The following is a 19,373-nucleotide window of genomic DNA, read 5'->3' as shown; positions in this document are numbered from 1 at the left end:
TATGTAGAATGAACAAAAGCGTTGGGCGAAACAGTGCCAAAATGAGCATCTGTGTGTCTGTCTCCCCATCTGTATATCTCTCTCAGTCTTTCAGCCTCTCTTTCTCTGCTTGTCTTCTTATTTGTATTTCTGGTTGACTTTCCAGCTGTACACTGGTCTTTGCCTCACTTACGTGTCATTTTATACCCACAGCTGGACTAGAAAGAAAAATCAGCACTGCCAAAAATGGTCCAGCCTGCCCCACACTGCATGAGGCTGTGAATAGAAAAGTGCCATGAGTGCATGCTTGGGCATTGGTGGCCATGATTCACTGAAAAATGCTGTTTAGTTTCCAGCCCACTGGGAAAATGCCAACATGCCAGAAGGGGCAGCCCAGCCCTTCTCACTCACTGTTGATTCCCGCACTAGAACCCCCTTATTGCTTTCTGAAAATTTCTGTCCGTAATTAGCCAGCATGCACTTCTTCCAAAAACCTTACCTGGGGCTGTGTTACACATGTGGCCCATTTTCCTTGTTTGAACCGGGCACACCAAGCGCAAACAAGGAGAGTTCGCTGAATAAGAATGAATGCACTGCCCCCAGGGCAGCCACGAACTCGCGCTGCCCTGGGGAAGGTGCATTCAAGTGAAATATCGAGCAGCTTTGAAGCAGCCGTTGCATGTTTAACATTGCAGATGGCAACCTGCCTGCACTTTTAAGAGGGGTGAGCAATCCCCTTGCAGGTGGGTGCAGTGAGTGACTGCTCCCACCTGCAAGGGTAGGTCTACACCCCTTCCAGAGGGCTGCCATCAGGGGGCGCACTGACAGTGTGCCACCTTTTAGTGGCTTCTTTGCCTTTGTGCTCAAGTCTATATTATGGTGCGGGCACAAAGGCAAAGAGATTCCCTCATTTTCAGAGGACCCCACCCCCATGTAAATGTGCGGGCACTATATGTGCACCAGAGCTATCTGTATAACAGAAGGGGGCGCGTAAGTGTTTGCAGCCCCTTCTGTAATACCAAAGTGCCCTGGGGTCGTGCAAAACAGGCTTAAACAGTGGTTACGTCCCAAGGGCACTTTGGGACAGATTTACAAGGCTCTAGCGCCCCTTAGCAACACAATAGTGTGATTTTGTTTTTACACTAATGTGGTGTTAAGGAGGCCATTCTCCTTGCCATATTTATAAAGTGGTGCAATGCTAGCATTGCACCACTTTGTAACACCCTTGCGCCACATTGTACCTGCGCCAGATATAATGTATGCAAGGGGGCATTCCCACGCAGGGAGGCTGCAAAAAATGGCGCAGTAAAATCTACAAGATTTCACTGCAACATTTTTCCTGTCATTTTTAACGCCTGTTTGGGGCAGGCATTATAGTGACAGGCCCATAGTACCCTATGGGCCTCCCTAGTGCTTTGATGTACTAGTGCCATAATTGATGGCACTAATCCGGCAAAGTACAACAATTGCATGATAAATTATGATGCCATTGTGGAAACAAGGGCCATGGTGCACCGTATTGTAAATACAGCACACACATAGTGTCGTTAGGAGGGGCACAAGAAAAGTGGCACATCAAAGCTAGTGTGCCACTTTCTTGTAAATCTGGCCCTTAGTGTAATATGGCTCCGGAGCTTTTAACAGCAAAGCAGGGAGTGGGCTGCAGGGCAGATTTTTAGAGGAGGTATACAGCATTGTTGGAGTGGACACCGAGAAAAAAAGCCTATGCCTCCGTACACTCAGATATGAGATCCCAGAGAGATGATCAGACAGATATTTGTTTCCTGATAATGAGATCAGAAAGCGTGTAACCTTAGATGAATATTTTCCTTAGCTGTTCTTTCTTTCTTAGTCTTCATAATAACTGGTTTCGTGGAAAATATTGATCAGCACAAATTCAACAATGTCATCCTTGGACAGTGAAAAATAAGCATCCTCGACAAACACGAGAAGCTCATGTTTCTTGAAAGGTTAAGTGCAGGTAGGCATTTAAAAAGAAACATGTTTGTTAGTTAAGGAGAACGGATTTCACAAGAGGTTGCTAAATCTTGGCATTTTTAATAGTTTTTACTTATTGCATTTTTATTTTTAAAGCAAGGCTACAGGGTACATAGGAAAGCATAGTTTGTATCAACAGACAATGCCGGTAGGCTTTTTCAAGAGTAGGGTCATGTATACGAGTGTTGCGGGGATTGGACCAAGTCCAGAGGAGGCATATTGTGAAAGTTGTGCAAATAGAGGCAGGGGATTCAGTGGTGTCTCAAGTGAGAGTGAAGCGCCAAGTCTTCAGGCTAAGGCCTGCATTTCCATAAATTGAGGTAAGGAAGCAGCCATAGAGAGTAACCATTAGGTAGCGCTATATTATAAGAAAAGTTCTGCAAAAAGGCTCTTTTTATTTAGGGGACAGGGATTGCTCAAACGGCACAACACTATTTTGCATGCAGCCCAGAAATCCTTAAGCTATTGATATGGTTGTCGTACAACCACCTAGTTCTGTGTAAAAGTACATTCAAGCATATTTACATACCCCTTGTGCCGCCTTTGCGCTGCCATAATCTCTTTTTTTTTTACACTAAGTTAGCGCTAAGGAGGCCTTCCCCATGCCAGATTTACAAAGTGGAGCAATGCAAGTATTGCACCACTTTGCAACCCCTTGCCCCACATTATGCTTGCACCAGGGATAATGTATGCAAGGGAGGCATTCCAAAGCAGGGAGGCCCGAAAAAATGGAGCAATGAAATTTACTAGATTTAACTGCACCATTTTTTCTGACTTTTTGAACTCCTGCTCAAGGCAGGTGTTAAAATGACGTACTATTGTGGTGCCTTTGCTACAGTAGTATCAAAAATGTTGAAGCTAGTGTAGCAAAGGGCATGGAGGCCTATAGGTTAATATAGGTGCATCATTTTAATGCCTGCTCTGAGCAGGTGTTAAATATGACGCACAAAAATGGCACAGTGAAATATGTTAAATTTCACTGCACCATTTTTGCGGGCCTCCTAGCACCGAAACCCCCCTTGCATACATTATGCTTGGCACAGGCATAATGTGGCGCAAGGAGTTACAAAGTGGCGCAATGCATGCATTGCGCCACTTTGTAAATATGGCACAGGGAAAAGGCTACCTTAATGTCAAAACAATGATGCTAAGGCGGCTCAAGGGGCTCTTAAATATGACCCTTAGTGTTTTACCAGTTCAGCTGGTTGATCCATTGAGGCCTGATTTCTGTGTTTGACATTTTAAGGAGTGACCTAGGCATTTTAGCTCAGATGCACACACTTTCTCCTGAACTATTTACACCACATGAGGAAAACCTGCAATCAACCTATTCCTGGTGAAACTGCAACCTTCTCTGGCAACAGAAATGGTGAACCTGTAATGGGAGCACACAAAAGATTCCCTGAATTGCAGTCTTTCATGTTGATCTACCCCCTGCTGCATCTGACACACCAATCCCCAAGCTAAGCACCAGTACAGTTTCACTGGATTCAAACAACTTGTTCACCTCAGACATCTCTCTGAGATCTCCAGAATCTGGAAGGGGCAACTGTACTACTAGCTTGATGCATATAATTCTGCCAACGTTTTTGTGCGTGTATATGTTTGTGCATTATAAACATGGGCAGAACATGGATTTACTCTTGAATCTACATGTACACACTGATATGGTGGTATTGCATTCAAAACTAATTTTCGGAGTCTTGTTAACTTGTGTTTTCCTGGTTCATGTTAACTAGGTCTTAATTTAGGCTTGGGCACCATCTTGTTCAAAATGGATGTCTCCTCCTGCATGATTACTGATCATCATTTCTGCAGCACAGTCAAGCAGAGTCATATTGTTTATTTCCATTGACGTTGCACCTGCTGTTGTAGAAGAAGACTTTCCAACATGGACAATAATGTTGCATTTTCCAAGGCTCTTCCACTAGCTTACGGCACTTCATTCTTTCACAATAGTTTGCTGTTGTTCTTGTAACTAGTTTGTCCTGCCATCTCCAGGTGACATTAGCATAGAGTTGCTAGAATCAATATTCATATTGCAGGATAGTGCTTAGATGCTAAGATAATATGACATGTCATAGACCAGCGCTCTGATTGGCTGAGAGTGTTATTCTTTTGCTCACACCATGATGATTTTGCAGAATTTGATGATTTCAACGAAAACTGCCTATGAACCCTCAAGTTTTGGGGTTGAGCAAGATTCTTTTCTGATGCTAATAGAAATGCTGTCTGTTTTCTTATTGATTTTCTGCTCATTTGGGACTTAGAATTTCTCTGATTTTTGCACATATTATGTATTTCAGTTGCTGAGAGCCGTTATAGCAATGTTTTTATGTATTTGCATTTATGATTTCTGTAAAAAAACTTTTTGAATTTTATGATAAATCCTTAAAAAGTATTCCCAATCTAAAACTCAATCATCACATCTGTTCTTACTTAAATGATTGTATTTCTGACATGCTGTAAGGTGCCTTTATCGGTGACACACTGCCTCATGAAATTCAGGTTTAACATCATCTCCGATTCATACACCTGTAGGCATGCTGTTAAGTAATAGTTTGGAGTATATAAATATAGGAGTTTCCCGAACCCATGCTTTCTGCTTTAAGCACAGTTTCCACTACGGAATTTACCAAAGAATTGTTCATTACAAATTTTACAGAAGAAGGAAACCAGGGTTTTTAAAAGGTTTGTAATTACCATTACTATTTAAATCAGACCATAAATCTTTTGTATAATCAAAGGCTCTTTCATAGCAGTAGCTTTGAAGGCTTTTCTCCACAAGGATCTCTATGTAATTGGTAGGTCAAAGTAGGAATAAGGATCAGCAGCACCAATCAGATGGAGCAATGTCTGATTCGAGACAATATGCAAGTTTTTATACAAAGAAGGTGTAAGGTATAATTATCTTGATGCTCTAGAATAGATTTTTCTTGAATTGGAACCCTTTGCGGTTGCCTACTCTAAGGAACCAGGCAGTCCTGCTCCATGGATGATGGTGTGCAAGAGATTCCCTGTGTCTCTGCTGGTTGTTATTCCACCATATATGTATGCTGTGATCAATTCCTTCTGAGGAAGAGTCTGCCCTGTAAAAGAGTGGAGTCTTGAAAAGGCACCCTTCCAAAGGGTAAACTGTACCTGTTTCCCTAACGCAAAGCTTAACTTAAGGGTGTGGATCTAAGTTCTGTCTGCCACCAGATGTAGTCCCACAGCCAGGAGTGTTTTCTAAAGATCATGACTTCTGTCATGTTGGTGTTCAGTTTGAATTGATTTTCATCTACACTAGGACCTCTGTAAAGCAGGTGGAGAACGTGGTCAATGCGTTAGAAGTTTTGGCATAGATTGAAAGTGTCAGCTGAGTGTTGTCACCATAAGACAAGACGTTGATGCCATGAGTGTGGATGAGGCTGGCAACCTGAGTCATCCAGGTACTGAAGTGCTGAGTTATGATCCTTGAAGTACTCCACTGATTATGTTTTGGGCATCCAAAAAGAATGGACTCAGACTGACTGACTGAATCCGGCCTCTCATGAAGAATCATATCCAGCAGAGGGCAGGGCCTTGGATGCCAGCTTTGTGGAGTTGTTGGACAAAGATTGGGTGAGAACAGTGTCAAGAGCCACAGAGAGGTCCAGGAGGATGAGGGCAGGTTTGTCTCCTCTCTCTATAATAATGGAAATATTCTCTGTTGGGGCCATGAGAGCTGTTTCTGTGCTGTGGTTCAGCCTGAAACCAAATTGAGTGGTGTTGAGGCAGGGCTCGAAAAATCATAAAAATGTTATTAGACCTGCAGGTCGAGTAACTTAAACAATTTACTCGACCTAACCTAATGTACTTGACCCATAAACGGGTCTCAAATTGTGTGATCCTAGGCAAATGGTTTACAGAGTCACCTTTTTCTTCCTTCTTACATATGATTGCACCTTCAAATATGTGAGCTCAGCATTTCTGCAGTACAAAAAAAACTATTTTGTTTGATTAAGTAGACTAAAGTTTGCTGCATGCATCACAAGGATCTAGCCAGCATACCCATGATATCTAGCCCACATAACCTAGGACTTCTTTTAGTTTACTAACAACATTGCCATCAGGGAAGGAGTGTTTCTCAGTTTGTTTAAGCACTCAATTTGAATAAATATATTACTAAACCATGATGTGGTAACATATTGTCATCTACACACAGTAACGTTTCAAGAAATGTCTTAAACCCTCTTCACTAACTTGCAGCTTTACTGATTAAACTATATAGTGTATTAACAATCTTTGAAAATTGGGTGTCAGAAAACATATCCTTTGCACATCAACACTTAAAGTATTCAGATTTTTTTTTCATCTTATAAAAAAAAATTTTTTTCAGCATACAGAAATATAAAAAAGGGCTTTCACAACTACTGAAATGTATTTTGAAATGTTTGCACAGTTGACTAAGTCATTTAAATGTTGTGTGTTAGGAAAACATGACACCCTATATCCTTTTATTTTACATTCTAAGCAGCAGGTCACACAGTTCACCTTGCAAAGTCTTGGAACTCTGCAGTCAGAAGGAAAATTAATTGTAAGAAAAACTGACTTTTGACCTCTGTCTGTGAACACAGAGCAAATGTGATATAAGAACAGGATGCAAAGGCATCTTTTATTGCCCCTCCACTTTTCAACTGAACAGAACACCTGTTCAGTGTCTACTCCCAAGAAGGGACCAGTAAGTATTAAAAATAGCTTGAGTGGATTGAGCCCTGTGAGGAGATAAGTTTCCTAGAGGTGGGTGGCTTGGCATTTGTTGACCAGTTTCTTCAGGACTTTGGCCAAGTGTGTTAGTTGGGGGATCGGTAGTTGGCTAGAGTTATCAGGAACACAGAGAGCTTACTGAGGATGAGTAGTACAGTGGCTTGTTTCCAGGGTTCTTGGTATGTGGCTGTGGTGATCCACGGGTGGGCATTGAGCTGATGTGTTCGAGTCCTCAGAGGGGCATAGTTGGGGTTTGAGTTTGTCACAGATGCTGGTTATATTCATGCACAAGAAGAGGTGCAACTTGGGGAGAGGTCCTGTGTGGGAGTGATGCAGGTGGAGCTAGCTAGCTGCTTGGGAGGAGAAATCTTTAAAGATTTTGCGAACTTTACAAGAACCTAAAGAGTCAGTGCATGCTTATTATGACAGGCTCTTGCAGACTTTCAAGAGGCACGAAGAAGTTGATCATCCAGAGATAGGTAGTTTCAGTGGTTTTGTTGCTGCTTCAGTATGGGTTTGCATCTGGAATTGAGTAGTCACATTCAGCAAAGTGAAGATTGTTGGCAGGCAAAGAGTTTAGATAAGATCTTGATGCTGGCTAATACAGTTGTGATTGGTTTGATGCAAAGCAGAAGTGAATCAAGGAGAAGTTGATGGTTCCCAGACAATGCAAATTGAGAGGAATGCCCGAAGTCAGTTGATGGCTTGAGACATGGGCTATGTTCAATCTGGAAACACTTGAATGAATGGAATGGCTCGTGTGCAGAGGGCAAGAATGGGAAATGGGTCAAAGTAGAGGCAAGGTGGTGGAAAATGAACCTGAGGGCAGATTTGAAGGATGTATCTATCTGTGTTGTCCTAGCTCAGACACCATCTACGTTCCAGTTCCTTGAAGTGGCATTTGCCTATCCTGAGCTCTTACTTGTACCAGTTGGCTTGTGGTCTGCTTCTCGTGGTATTGTTGGGTTTGAGGAGAGCCAGGATGCCAGCCCAAAGAATATTCCAACATTTTAAAGTTGAAGATGGAGTCCTGGAGGCTGATGTTTTGTGAAGATTTGTGTTCACAGAGTTCAGATATCCAGGATACTTCTAAGTAAGGTCATAAGAAGTGCATGATTATGACACAAGTCATAGTTAATTGAGTGAATTATAAATGGCATACTTCTGTGGTTTGTGGATTCTTTAATGTTAGTTCTTGCCTCATTTCAATAATGTCACTTTAACATTTAATTTGTTCACTATATATATACACACACAAACATATATACGTACAAATATATATATATATATATATATTTATACACATATATTTGTATATACTATACATATATGTTATCAGTGATGTTTTCAATTATGTCATTTAACATTTCATGAGTGATGTAATATATGAGGTCATAAGCAGTGCATGGCAGGGGCACATGATATAGTCAGCTAAGTAAACTACAACTTGTGAATTTCAGTTTTTTTTGTTTTTTAAACAATAGTTTTTGCCTCATTTCAACACTGAACTATAGCATCACTTTAACCGTTGTTTTTTCAGGGACTTTCTGAGTTTTTTTCAACACAAGGGGAGATTTTAATAACATGCCTAAATATAACTTCATGTTAAACTTAGTTTTTTTAGTGAATTTTTTTTTAACATATTCTTCTAGCTACCCTGCTGCCACAGCCTCTGGCTAGGCCCTGCTGACTACCCCACTGAGAGCGGCAAACTCCACACTGCCTATTTTATTCAACCGTACACAGTGGGGGCTGGCTTCCGCTATAGAAACTCTGACCACCACAGTACAAGTTACCAAAGAGTTCTGTGACCCAATAAAGGAAGGTGGTCAAAGGCAAAATTCCTTCATAAGCTCAAGGAACTCCTGAGGTGACTTGGAATATCCTGAAAATGTACAGCAGAGGGTATTTTATTCCTTATAGTACACAGTCACACCATCATCCTTCCAGCAAAATCACTTACAACTTTGGTGTCTTGATCTTTTACGTGAAAGTGGTGTATGGTTGCAGACATGAAATGTAAAAGAGGAATCTAGTGTGCTATTAAACACATCAAGTAGCAATTTGTAATTTGTTGCAAAAAGATATTAGAATCAGTTTAATTTATGTCAGATTCAAAATGCTGAGGCGCCGAATGTGTAGAAAAAAAGCTTGTAAAAAAGAAAAGGCTGTTTTGGTTGCTTGGTTTAAACTGTGTCTGTGATTATAATCTTGACGTGCTAATTGGCTTGTCTTGAACTCAACTTTAATAACTTATTTCACTTCAGCAGCTATGTAATTCATTTGTTACAGGTGACCAGAGACATCACATGTTGCCCGAAATAAGGAAATGAGATCTCTTATACAGAGAATGCAGGTCCCATATTTTCTAATGTAATCCTTGGCCTGTATTAGGAATGTATGAGCTTCCATCTGTCAGTGGTAGTAATGAATTGGATGAGAAACGTGTAAGCATGAGTATGAGTCCCATGTGATGCTGTTACCTATGGCCTGTAGATGAAGAATGTAAGTGCCCACATTGTGACCTGGTTTTTGACAGGGGAGTTCCCCTAGGCCTAGTAGCAAAAGAAGGGTTTTTATGGTGCCATGGATACTGAATTCAGCAACTCCCTTGTAGAGAAGTCATTGTTTGCCTAGGCATAGAACTCACATCTAATAAGGTCATTAATTGACTGTGGTCTGCCTTATGTCTTGTGTTTTCAGGCTTTGCGCAGTGCTACAATGAGTCTCTACTGGTGCTCTGGAAAAGGAGACGTCATCGAAGACTGGTGCCGGTGCGATCTAAGTGCCTTTGATGAGAGTGGACTTCCAAACTGCAGCCCTCTTCCTCAGCCCACGTATGTACCAGATCAGTCCTCCTCTTTGACTGTTTCCGACCGAGAATATGCAAAGGAGCGCAGCCTTGCCTTTTAAGAAATGTTATTTCCAACCATGTCATTGCCATTCTGTCTGTCTCTTGTTCAGTCACATTGTGCCCTTGGTTGCTCACACTAAACACTCACAAATTCTTGAGAACGCAGTAGTTCACTGTTAGGTCTACGCTTTCTCTAACCCCATAAAACACTCTGCAACATCCAAGCTTTCACTGTGGTCTCCTCACAGAATCAGAGCGCCTCCTCCCATAGACCTCACAAGAAAGGCTTTTACTTTTTTTCCCTTCTCCCGACAAGACCAATCTGGTAACCACCAAACACCATCTCAAGCTTGGTATGTTATCCTTGATTTTATGAGCGTATTTCTGCTTGTCAGGATACAACCCCCCACAAATTTTTCATGTGCTAAGGTTTTCCCTCTCATGCCATCTCGATAAGACTGGTGTGCTTTCTCTCGAAGATCTCTAAGTGCTTGTCTGTCTTTTTTCTCCTCACTCTACCACTTTTCTCCCTCTTTCTCTGCCCCTCTATTTATTTTCTGTCTTTTTCTTTTCTCTCTTCTCTCACTCTCTTTCTAAGTAAATACCCTCCCACGAGGGTGTCCACGATCAAACTGTGAAGTGCTAGTATATCCCAGCTCTTTGTTTAGCCATCCAACCAGAGTAGCTGTCTCCAGGGCTGGGCAATCGTCGTCTGATCTTTTTCATCCCAGTATCAATCAACATGTAATCACAAATAACATTGTGTATCGATTCTCTCTTTTACTCTACCCTCGTTTCTTGTGCATCTCAACATAAAGTTATCAAGAGTTCTTTAGTTTTCCTTGGCAATCCTCTCTAAAAACGGTGTCGTTTTCCTCCCGTCTCAGAGCTGGTTAGAGTTTACCTATCAGATCCATCTTTCCCATGAAGAGTTTGATTTGTCTACTGGTACAAGAAACCTAATCACACAGTAAGTGAAAGATGATCATTGTGAGAACACGTGATCTTCCAAATGTGCTGCACCAACTAGCCAATCAAGGATAACATATTTTTCCTTCCACAACCAGCAACTGTAAAGGAACTGAAAATATTTCCAAAGGATGCCTTGGATCTAGAGGCAGCAAAGCATGCTAATGTCATGTGACACACTAAGCTCTGCTCTAGTTGACATCATCCCTGCACTAAAGGTCACCTCATTTGAAGAAGACATCTCCTCCAACTATTTAAAATCACATATATATTACACACCCATCCTTTTTATGATCAGTGCTGACTCCCCAAACTTCTTCCCTGATGCACCCCAATTAAAAGATGAAATTGTAAACTTGACTGCTTACGCATATACTGTGCAATCATGCGTCTCCCTTTCCTCAGATAGATACTTGAGAAATTCATAGCAATTCAACTTGAAAAAGAAAATGTAATTCATTCCATATGACTACCATTCAACCTTTAGAGCCAGTTGTAGCTAAGATGCGCTCACCACACAACACTACATGATGCTCTCCTGACAGATATCAACAGTGATCTGTCGCATTATCATTTCCAAACTGTCCGCATCTTTCGATCAGCTGATCACCACACATGCTGAATATCTGGTAACCATTTTCGTGGTTCAGTGGCATTGTGCTTGAGTTACACGTGTCCTCTCCTGCTGATAGGGACAAGGCAGTCAAGAATAGTACCTCAGCAAATCAGTGATGCGCCTTCACTGATGGTGCCCATACTGATACATACCTTCCCTTGACATCTTTAATTTCTGCATGGTCATTTTTTGTCTACTTGCCAAAGCCAAAATAGTAAATATACCATTAGTGGGGTGCCTAACATTTGCAAGAGTACTTCCGCACAGTATTGCACAACACTTGCAGGGTTTTATAATGTGTGGTAATTTACTGTTACATTTTGAGTTGTGTTGTGCTGTGCAGTATATGAGCTCCAGGGCAAAACTTCAGTAAATCTATCGTCAAATCTGTTCACGAAGTTCTCATCCATCAAAGTCATTCACTAACCCACAGACTTCGTCTCCCTCATTCAAGCATAAATATCCAAAGGCCTATTTACGAGTCCGTCACGCAGTGCAGCAAGTCACTTTGCTGTGCTGCTCATCATGACAGGGAAAGGACAGGAATGCACCGCATTTAAGGCAATACAGTGTATTCCTGCCTTTTTCCCTGCACTGTGCCCCCTTGGCAGCCTAGCGCCATTACACGATTTGTGCTGTGTTGCCATAGGGCCACACAAAGTGTCCTTGCATGGCTTTGTGAATCACTACTGAGGTTTGCGTCGCTCTTCCACCACATTGCGTGGTGCAAGAGCGATGCCAAGCGGCTTATAAATAGGCCCCCCTGTACCCACCAGAAGCACATAATAACCAAAAATGAATGCCTACTCTTTATCAGCATGTTCAAGAAAACTAAAGGTCCAAGAATTGGGATCTAGCAGGCTTTGCCCACAACTATGAATGCACATCAGACAGTTTCCTTTCACATTTGACAATGGCCTGACTTTCCCAAACCACGTTGCCTAAAAAAGGCCAGATCGCCTGGTACCATCGTCCTCTTTACTATACAATAAGCTATTCCTATCACAATAATGTTTTGTAACCATTGATGGGAGGCAAGGAATTTCGTCACCCATAAGTTTTCTATTGCCCTCCCAGCCTGTGATGTGGTGACAACAGATAGGGGTTTCACTGGCCCACCGGTGCTATTTCTCTGGGACTAGTCAGTATGAAGACCTCTCATACCTGCCAGAGACTATCGGATAATTGTTGGATTAGGCTCTCCACTTGGTTCTGAGAAGTCAAGCAACACAAGAATCTTGTTTCTAAAAATCTTTACTATGCTACACTAGTGTATAAAAACAAGTAGTTGTCTAAGCTGAGCATCAGAACAGATGGATAACAATAAACTGAATGCAAAGAAAATATTTATCATCTTATAAAGATTATCTTCCAGTATCCTAGATAGTTTTGTTCTGTGTTGTCGAATGTACCTGCATCCCACGGTCCTGTCCTCAGCTGTCAATAATTTAAGTCCATAGGCACATCACACTTTTGTCTTTCCAATTGTCTCCCAGAACAGCATTCTCCTCTCTAGCTGCTAGGTTGAACACAGGCTCCCTGTATTACTTTGCAGCTAGTAAAGAAAGTGTGAACATCATCCCAAGAGAATAAGTCATGAGAATCACTCTTATGAGACACCGTGCTAGCAAAGACAATTGTGGTTTCCAGAGTGGCTTATACACTATATTACAAAAGCATTAGTACTAATAAAAGTACCAATAAAATCAAAATATCAGAATTAGGCATGCATATAAAACACTGTGTCCCTGCAAACTTTCAGAACACAAGACACACTATTAAACCCATGATATTAAGTCACCCTCTCAAGTAGAAGGAGTCAAATATCATAAAAATAATATCCTGAAACACAATGACCCAAGTTCATGTTCCACCTGGATGGAGGCCATGAATTTCTCGAAGGTATCCCCAACTCTTCACGGGTCTCTCTGAAAGCCATCCTGCCTCAGACTGATCACAGGCTTAAGGAAATACAAGCGAATCATCCCAGCCTCGTTCAACCTTCAGGGATTGCCCTCATATCCCACATCCTCTTCTAAGTTTATTGTTTAACCTACCTTGCTGTTACCACAATGTCAAAATGCAAAACAAAAAGCTCAGGTTAAAAAAAATGCTCTTGAACTCCAGGCCCTAAAGATAATATTCCTCACAGATCAAATTTGCCTTAGTGTGCCCATAACGCAGAATGGCGCTGAAGAAGCAATGCATTCCTTCAAGGAGTCCCTCATCATTCAACAGCTTCCCTTGTATTTCTACCTAGGAGTCCAGATCTTCCTGTCTCCCGTATATTTACATCATCTTGATGTCTCCCTAGCCTTGTCTACCTCCACAAGCAGTGCTCCATTTGTTCCTAGATAGGGTTGCGTTATATAAATATCAATATACTCACAGAGTTATTCAGTGATAGTCACTCAGACACTTGCCTGAGCCACTGCTTCTTTTGGCATAAAACTGTCCGGTGCTGACTTGACACACTCTTGCTTCATGTCATTGCTTCTCATAGTATAGATCTGTCTAGTGCTTGTCTCACACACTAGTACTGGGCCACCCTCCCTGGGCCAGTCCATCACAGAGCTTTGTAGTATTAGAATTACAATCGTCTCTCCTCTGAATCAGTCTACCTCCCAATATAAATATGTCCATTGCTAGTCCGTGACACTCAGAATTGGCTCTCCCCATGATCTACATTCTCCCAGCATGAAGTTGATCAGCACCCATCTTTAACACTACTCACCCCATTGTCGGTTTGTCTTACGCTATAGAGAGTACCGCCCTTCTTGATGGGGGCAGTCTGTCTCTAAGCATAGAGCTCTCCTTCACTAGGTAGCCTCGAGTCTCACTTCAGCTCTATGTTTGTCTATCTAATTTATAAAGCACTTCAACTTTTATGGACAACCAAGGGTTAATTGTGTCAGTAAATACAGATTCAGACAATAATTCAACAGAAATGAGCCTGCCTTTCAGTTTCAGGTTCTCCAGTAACAGGTTTTCTCTCTGTTCTTTGTTTCCTAGTTTCAGTCTGTCTCCCACTGTAGAACCTTCCAGTTCTGTGGTTGCTTTGGAGTGGTTGGATGTGCAGCCATCGATTGGGACCAAGATCTCAGATTACATTCTTCATCATAAGAAAGTGGATCAGTACTCGGACACTGATTTATATACAGGTTAGTGCTTTATCTGGAATCAAAGAAAAATTGTCCTCAAAGGATTACAGATGGGTGCCCTGTCAGAAGGTGCCACTAGGACTGCTTTTGATTTGCAAACCCATATAGTGCTTCTTTGCTTCTTTATAGGTCAGATATCTGTTTTACTCCTTGTTCCCCATAAAAACTGGAACCCCTCCCTGTCCCCCCCTTCACTGTTCACCCTGTATACCATTTGAAATCCACTTTCACTTGACTTCTGCTTCTATCCGCCCTTTCATTTTTATCTTCTGCCCTTCTTCACGCATCCTGGGGTTGAATGCTTTCTAAAATAAAAATCCTAGCGCCTTTCCCACCAGTGTCATACTAAAGGAGGCACACACAGCTCATCTATGCCTCCACATCCATCTAGTATAAATTATGTTATGTCATGCATCGTACAATCCCAATGACATAAGGAAACTGCACCCAAAGCCATTATTTTGACTTCCTCCCAAGAGACCTCAGCTTCTGTCCTATCTGTAAATGTATTCTGTACAATTGATGAAAAGGAAAAAGAAAAGAAAGATAATCAATAAGCGGGGAACACAAAACAAACTAGTGACCATAAAAGAAAATAAAGAATTTGCAATGGTGTTCAAGCTCAAGGTACCACAGAGCTTAGTATATGAAGCTAACTCTCTGGTTTGCCTGGTAAGACTGGCTTTACGCAGCCCATGAAAGAGAGCCTGTCCTCATCTCCCAGGGCTAGCAGTATGCATCAAAGCATGCCTGTTTTAAGAATAATATACGCTAGTGACCACCCTTCAATGCCTAGTTGTACTCTTGTACTAAATGTACCTTAAAGTTCCGGCTCTTGCCTTTGTAACTTGACTTAACTCCACTGCTGTTGGTAATTTAACCTGGATTGTACATCATACACTGACACATTTTCCTTTGTCCTGTCTATTGAATTAGTCATTGGACCTTGCCCTTGGGATATATCTGCTCTTGGGAAAATTAATGGATGCTGGTCCTAGGATTAGCCCTGATTAACTCCTATGAAAGCCTACCTCATGCTGATGGGATCAGTCCCTGAAGTCTTGCTTTGGAATCTGGCACTAAATAATGTCTTTGAGATGCACTATGTGATAATGACTTCGGGATTTTGCCTTTACGGCGAGCAGATGTAGAAGATGTAGATGCTGATCTTTGGGGTGAAATATGAAATGAATATGCATGAACATCCCTAGTAAACACCTTCAAATCCTTCTCACTTCTACAGAAAGCCCTGTTAGCAGGGCTGTGTTACTTGTCCCTTGCATCAAGGCTGAATTTGAGAACTGCTACCATCTCAAGTTCTCAGTATAATCACATGTGGTCCTGTCAGAATTATCTGAACAACATCTATACATTTTACTTGTTAGGAGAAGTCACACAATGATCCTTACTCACACATATTACTTACACTTATTATTTGCGTTAGAAAATAACCACCACCAGGCTCATCATTTTTTCCAAAATATATTGTCTAATTGATTTCAAAAAGTCTTTCTAATAAGAATATAGCAACATTGAAACATAATGTGCTGGTGCAATGGTGACAAATGAGTTGCTCGTGCAGTGCAAAAAACAGTGCCCAGGTCAAAACAAAAGTTCATCAATGAGAATTTGCATATATATTTTGAAACGAAAAGATGAGCGTGTTGTTTATTGTGTAATGCAAATTAATATGTGTAATTTATATGTGTGAGTAAGAATCATCGAGTGACATCTCCTAAAAAGTAAAAAGTATAGATGTTGTTGAAATAACCCAGACAGAATCACGTGGCTATAATTATGTTTTACCCAGGGTCTGAGGAACACAGCGTTTCCCCATCAGCTATTACACACACCACCTTAAACCCTTGCTACTTTTACCTCATTTATTAAAGGCTCAAAATTGTCAAGGATAAGATAAACCTTGTATGTTTAGACCCACTTATAGTTGTGGGTACTTCCTTGTGCTAGTCCACTATAAATAATGTAATGTTCCTCCTTTTCCCAGACCTGCTGGCTCATTGGTTCATCTGCGTGTCAGTTTGCCCATCTCCTCACATTAATCTCCGTGACTTGCATTGATCCAGAGCAGAACTGTTACATACTGGAACTTTGTCTCACAGGGTTATCATATTAGACCTGTCAACCTTAGGGTGGCCTTTCCCCAAACTTTTTGCCTTCTCCCCTACTGTTTTTCAAAGTTTTTGTTGACTTCAAGACTCAGGGCGAGATGTACGATGTTTTGTTTTGCGTCTCGCAATTTGCGATACGTTTGGGAATCGCGAATTGTGGGTCGCTAAACAAAATCTACAACAGTGATAAGTATACTGTTTGCGATTCCCAATCGGGTCCCCATTGGGAATGGCCGCACTAACAGGGATGGTGGCATGCTGGAGATAGCAGACCACCATGTTTGTGTCTGCTTTATAAATAAAGCAGTTTTTTTAAATGCAGCCCATTTTCCTTAAAGGGAAACGGATGCATTTGAAACAAAAAAAATGAAAAGTTTTATTTGAATTTTTTCAGAGTAGGCAGTGGTCCGTGGGACCACGAGCTGCTCTGAAAAAATATTTCTGCTTCCATTCACAAAGTGGAAGGGTTCCTTGAGGACCCCCTCCCATTTCCGAGTGGGTTAACACCAATTTGAAATTGGTGTTAACTGCGATTGTTTTGCGACCGCATTCACAGTCGTAAAACAAGCATAAATACCACTGTGACTTGCAATTAAGAAGGGACGCCCTTGGAACGCCCCTTCCTATTTGCGACTTGAAAACCCTTTTTGCAGTTCGGTAAATAGATTACCGAATCGCAAAATTAGGTGTGTACGTTGGGAAATGCTTTTTTCTTGTCGCAAACGGCCCGATTCTATGAACTGGGCTGTTTGCAACAAGAAAAAAGCTTTGTACAGCTGGTCCTCTGTGCACTTTACCACTGCTAATCAATGCAATAGTGCTTTTGCTCACTCCCTAAAATATGGTAAAATAAACTTACACCTAACTGGCACATATAATCCACTCAGAAGTCCCCAGTGAAGTGGGCCTGCAGCACTTACTATACCACCCTCTTCAGTAGCCCCTTAAAACGTGTCTCAGGCCTGCCATTGCAGCCTGCATGCAGTTTTAAACTGCCAAGTCAAATTGCAAAAGAACGCTTTTGCCAATCCTAAAACTTCCTGTTTAATACATATGTCACCCCTAGGGCAGGGCCTAAGCTCCTCTTAGGGCAGGGTGCATTCTATTTATAGAGATGGACATATACTTTTAAGTTTTAAATCTCCTGGTAATGAAAAACCCACAAATTTGTTTTCACTGCTGCAAGACCTACCTCTCCCATACGTTAACATTGGGTTACCCTATTACACTTAATAAGCAATACCTTTTGCTTGGGAATATGTAAAAATTTCTTTTCGGTGTCTAGTGAATTGTAATTTAAAATCCTCTTAAAAGGTAAAGTTGGATTTTAAGTCACAATTCTGAAAATAACATTCGTAGAAAGTTGGCATTTTCTTGTCCTAACCATTTGGTGCCTGCAGCCTACTTCCTGGGTCACAGGACTAGGTGTAATTGGCAGTTGTGGCTTTGTGTTTTCCTCCTAGACAGCCACACAAAGGGGTATTGTGAGTTGGTAGGATGGGCCATCCTGACAGGGATGGGAGGGATGGAGCTGTGCACAGCCCTTTTTCCACTTCAGAGACCCTGAGTACCTCACACTAGCCTTTGATGACCCCAGACATTTTGACACCAGGGGAGGAAGGAAGGAAATTCCAGAATTATCTGGGAGGGGATAACTCTAGAAGTTTCTTCCACTTCAAAGCTGGCAGCAGATATAAATTAGGACTCTCAGATCCATTCTGCAGATCACTTCTGTACCTGTGGATGACTCTCAGAGGACTGCCCTGCTGCTTCATTAGGATGACAGCCCTGCTGCCTGAAGGAAGCCTGCCCTGTGCCTTCAGAGGACTGCCCTGCTGCCGGAGACCTAGTTTTCTGCTTGAACCACTGACCACCAGGGTAACTCCAAGGGCTAGTTTGCTCAGCTGCTGTTCAGAGCTACAGAGACACAAAAAGCTGCAATAACTTTACAAGTGCATCTTGATCCAGCCAGCCATGACCCTCCAAGTGGAGTACACCAATCCCTGGGCCCTTGGAAGTGTTGTTAAAGATTCCAAACCAGCAAAAATGCAAAAATTGGGATTTAGAACATTTTCTGTCAAAAAGTGCTCCGAGAATGAGTGGAGATCCTAACCTACCTGCTCTCCGAACCACCCACAGTGCATTGCCGGTTGACCTTACCTTTTGGTATCTCCTTCTATGCTCTTCTCCCGAGCACCAAATCCTGTTCAAAGGCTCTTCAGTGGAAGAGTATCCAGCCTCCTGGAGCCCTAGTCAGCTACAGTCTGCAGCTTTGTCCTGCTGGTTATTTTTGAAATACAAAAAAAGAGATTAAGGGGCATATTTACAAGCCCTGTATGCTGCCGGTGCATCACTTCCTGCCCAAAAACAATCCTGCTGAGAACGCAGACACCCTTGCACCATTGAGCAAGGGTGCCTGAATTATACTAAGCAGCAATTTGTGTGCCAGCGCGGGGGTGGACAAAAATGCACTGTATCTTCTAAATACAGTGCATTTCTGTCCCTTCCCTGTGGTGCAGGGCAGAGCAGCAGGGTCACTTGCTGTGCTGCTCTGCGCCATATCCTTGTCAATATGCCCCTAAGTCCAAAAGTAGGAATCTTCACCGTGACTTCATTTAGTCGCTTCCTGACAATGACTACTCCTCCTCACATGCTATTGGCTACCTTGTCCCGCTGAACTTTACCTTCTCAGACAATTTTTCTTCAAATTTCTTCCAAGTCTGACAATAAGCTAAGACTGGATCCAATCCACTTTTTGTATCTGAACTGCTCTCCATTGCTGTCGGCCATAACTTTCGACTTTGCCCTGGTTTTGCATGACTAGATGTCCGTGTTTGGCGCTTTTATCTTTTAAGCGCTGGACGGCACTAAACACTTTAAAAATTCATAACTCTGGTTTTTCTAATGACTGGATTTTTGTCATTTTGGTGTCAAATAAT

General features: G+C 41.9%; 1 protein-coding gene across 1 annotated transcript in view; it reads left to right on the top strand.

Moving 5' to 3' along the window:
- Nucleotides 1–19,373, top strand: part of ASTN2 (astrotactin 2) — a 2,164,803-nt gene that overhangs the window by 1,864,441 nt on the left and 280,989 nt on the right. Inside the window, exons 18-19 of the mRNA XM_069241522.1 lie at nucleotides 9,409–9,542; nucleotides 14,157–14,305. Coding sequence (XP_069097623.1) covers nucleotides 9,409–9,542; nucleotides 14,157–14,305 — 283 coding nt within the window. The remainder of the gene's footprint in view (nucleotides 1–9,408; nucleotides 9,543–14,156; nucleotides 14,306–19,373) is intronic.

This window comes from Pleurodeles waltl, chromosome 6, assembly GCF_031143425.1.
Source record: "Pleurodeles waltl isolate 20211129_DDA chromosome 6, aPleWal1.hap1.20221129, whole genome shotgun sequence".
In the NCBI taxonomy this organism is placed as follows: domain Eukaryota; kingdom Metazoa; phylum Chordata; class Amphibia; order Caudata; family Salamandridae; genus Pleurodeles; species Pleurodeles waltl.
This window is presented reverse-complemented; position numbering and strand designations above follow the sequence as displayed.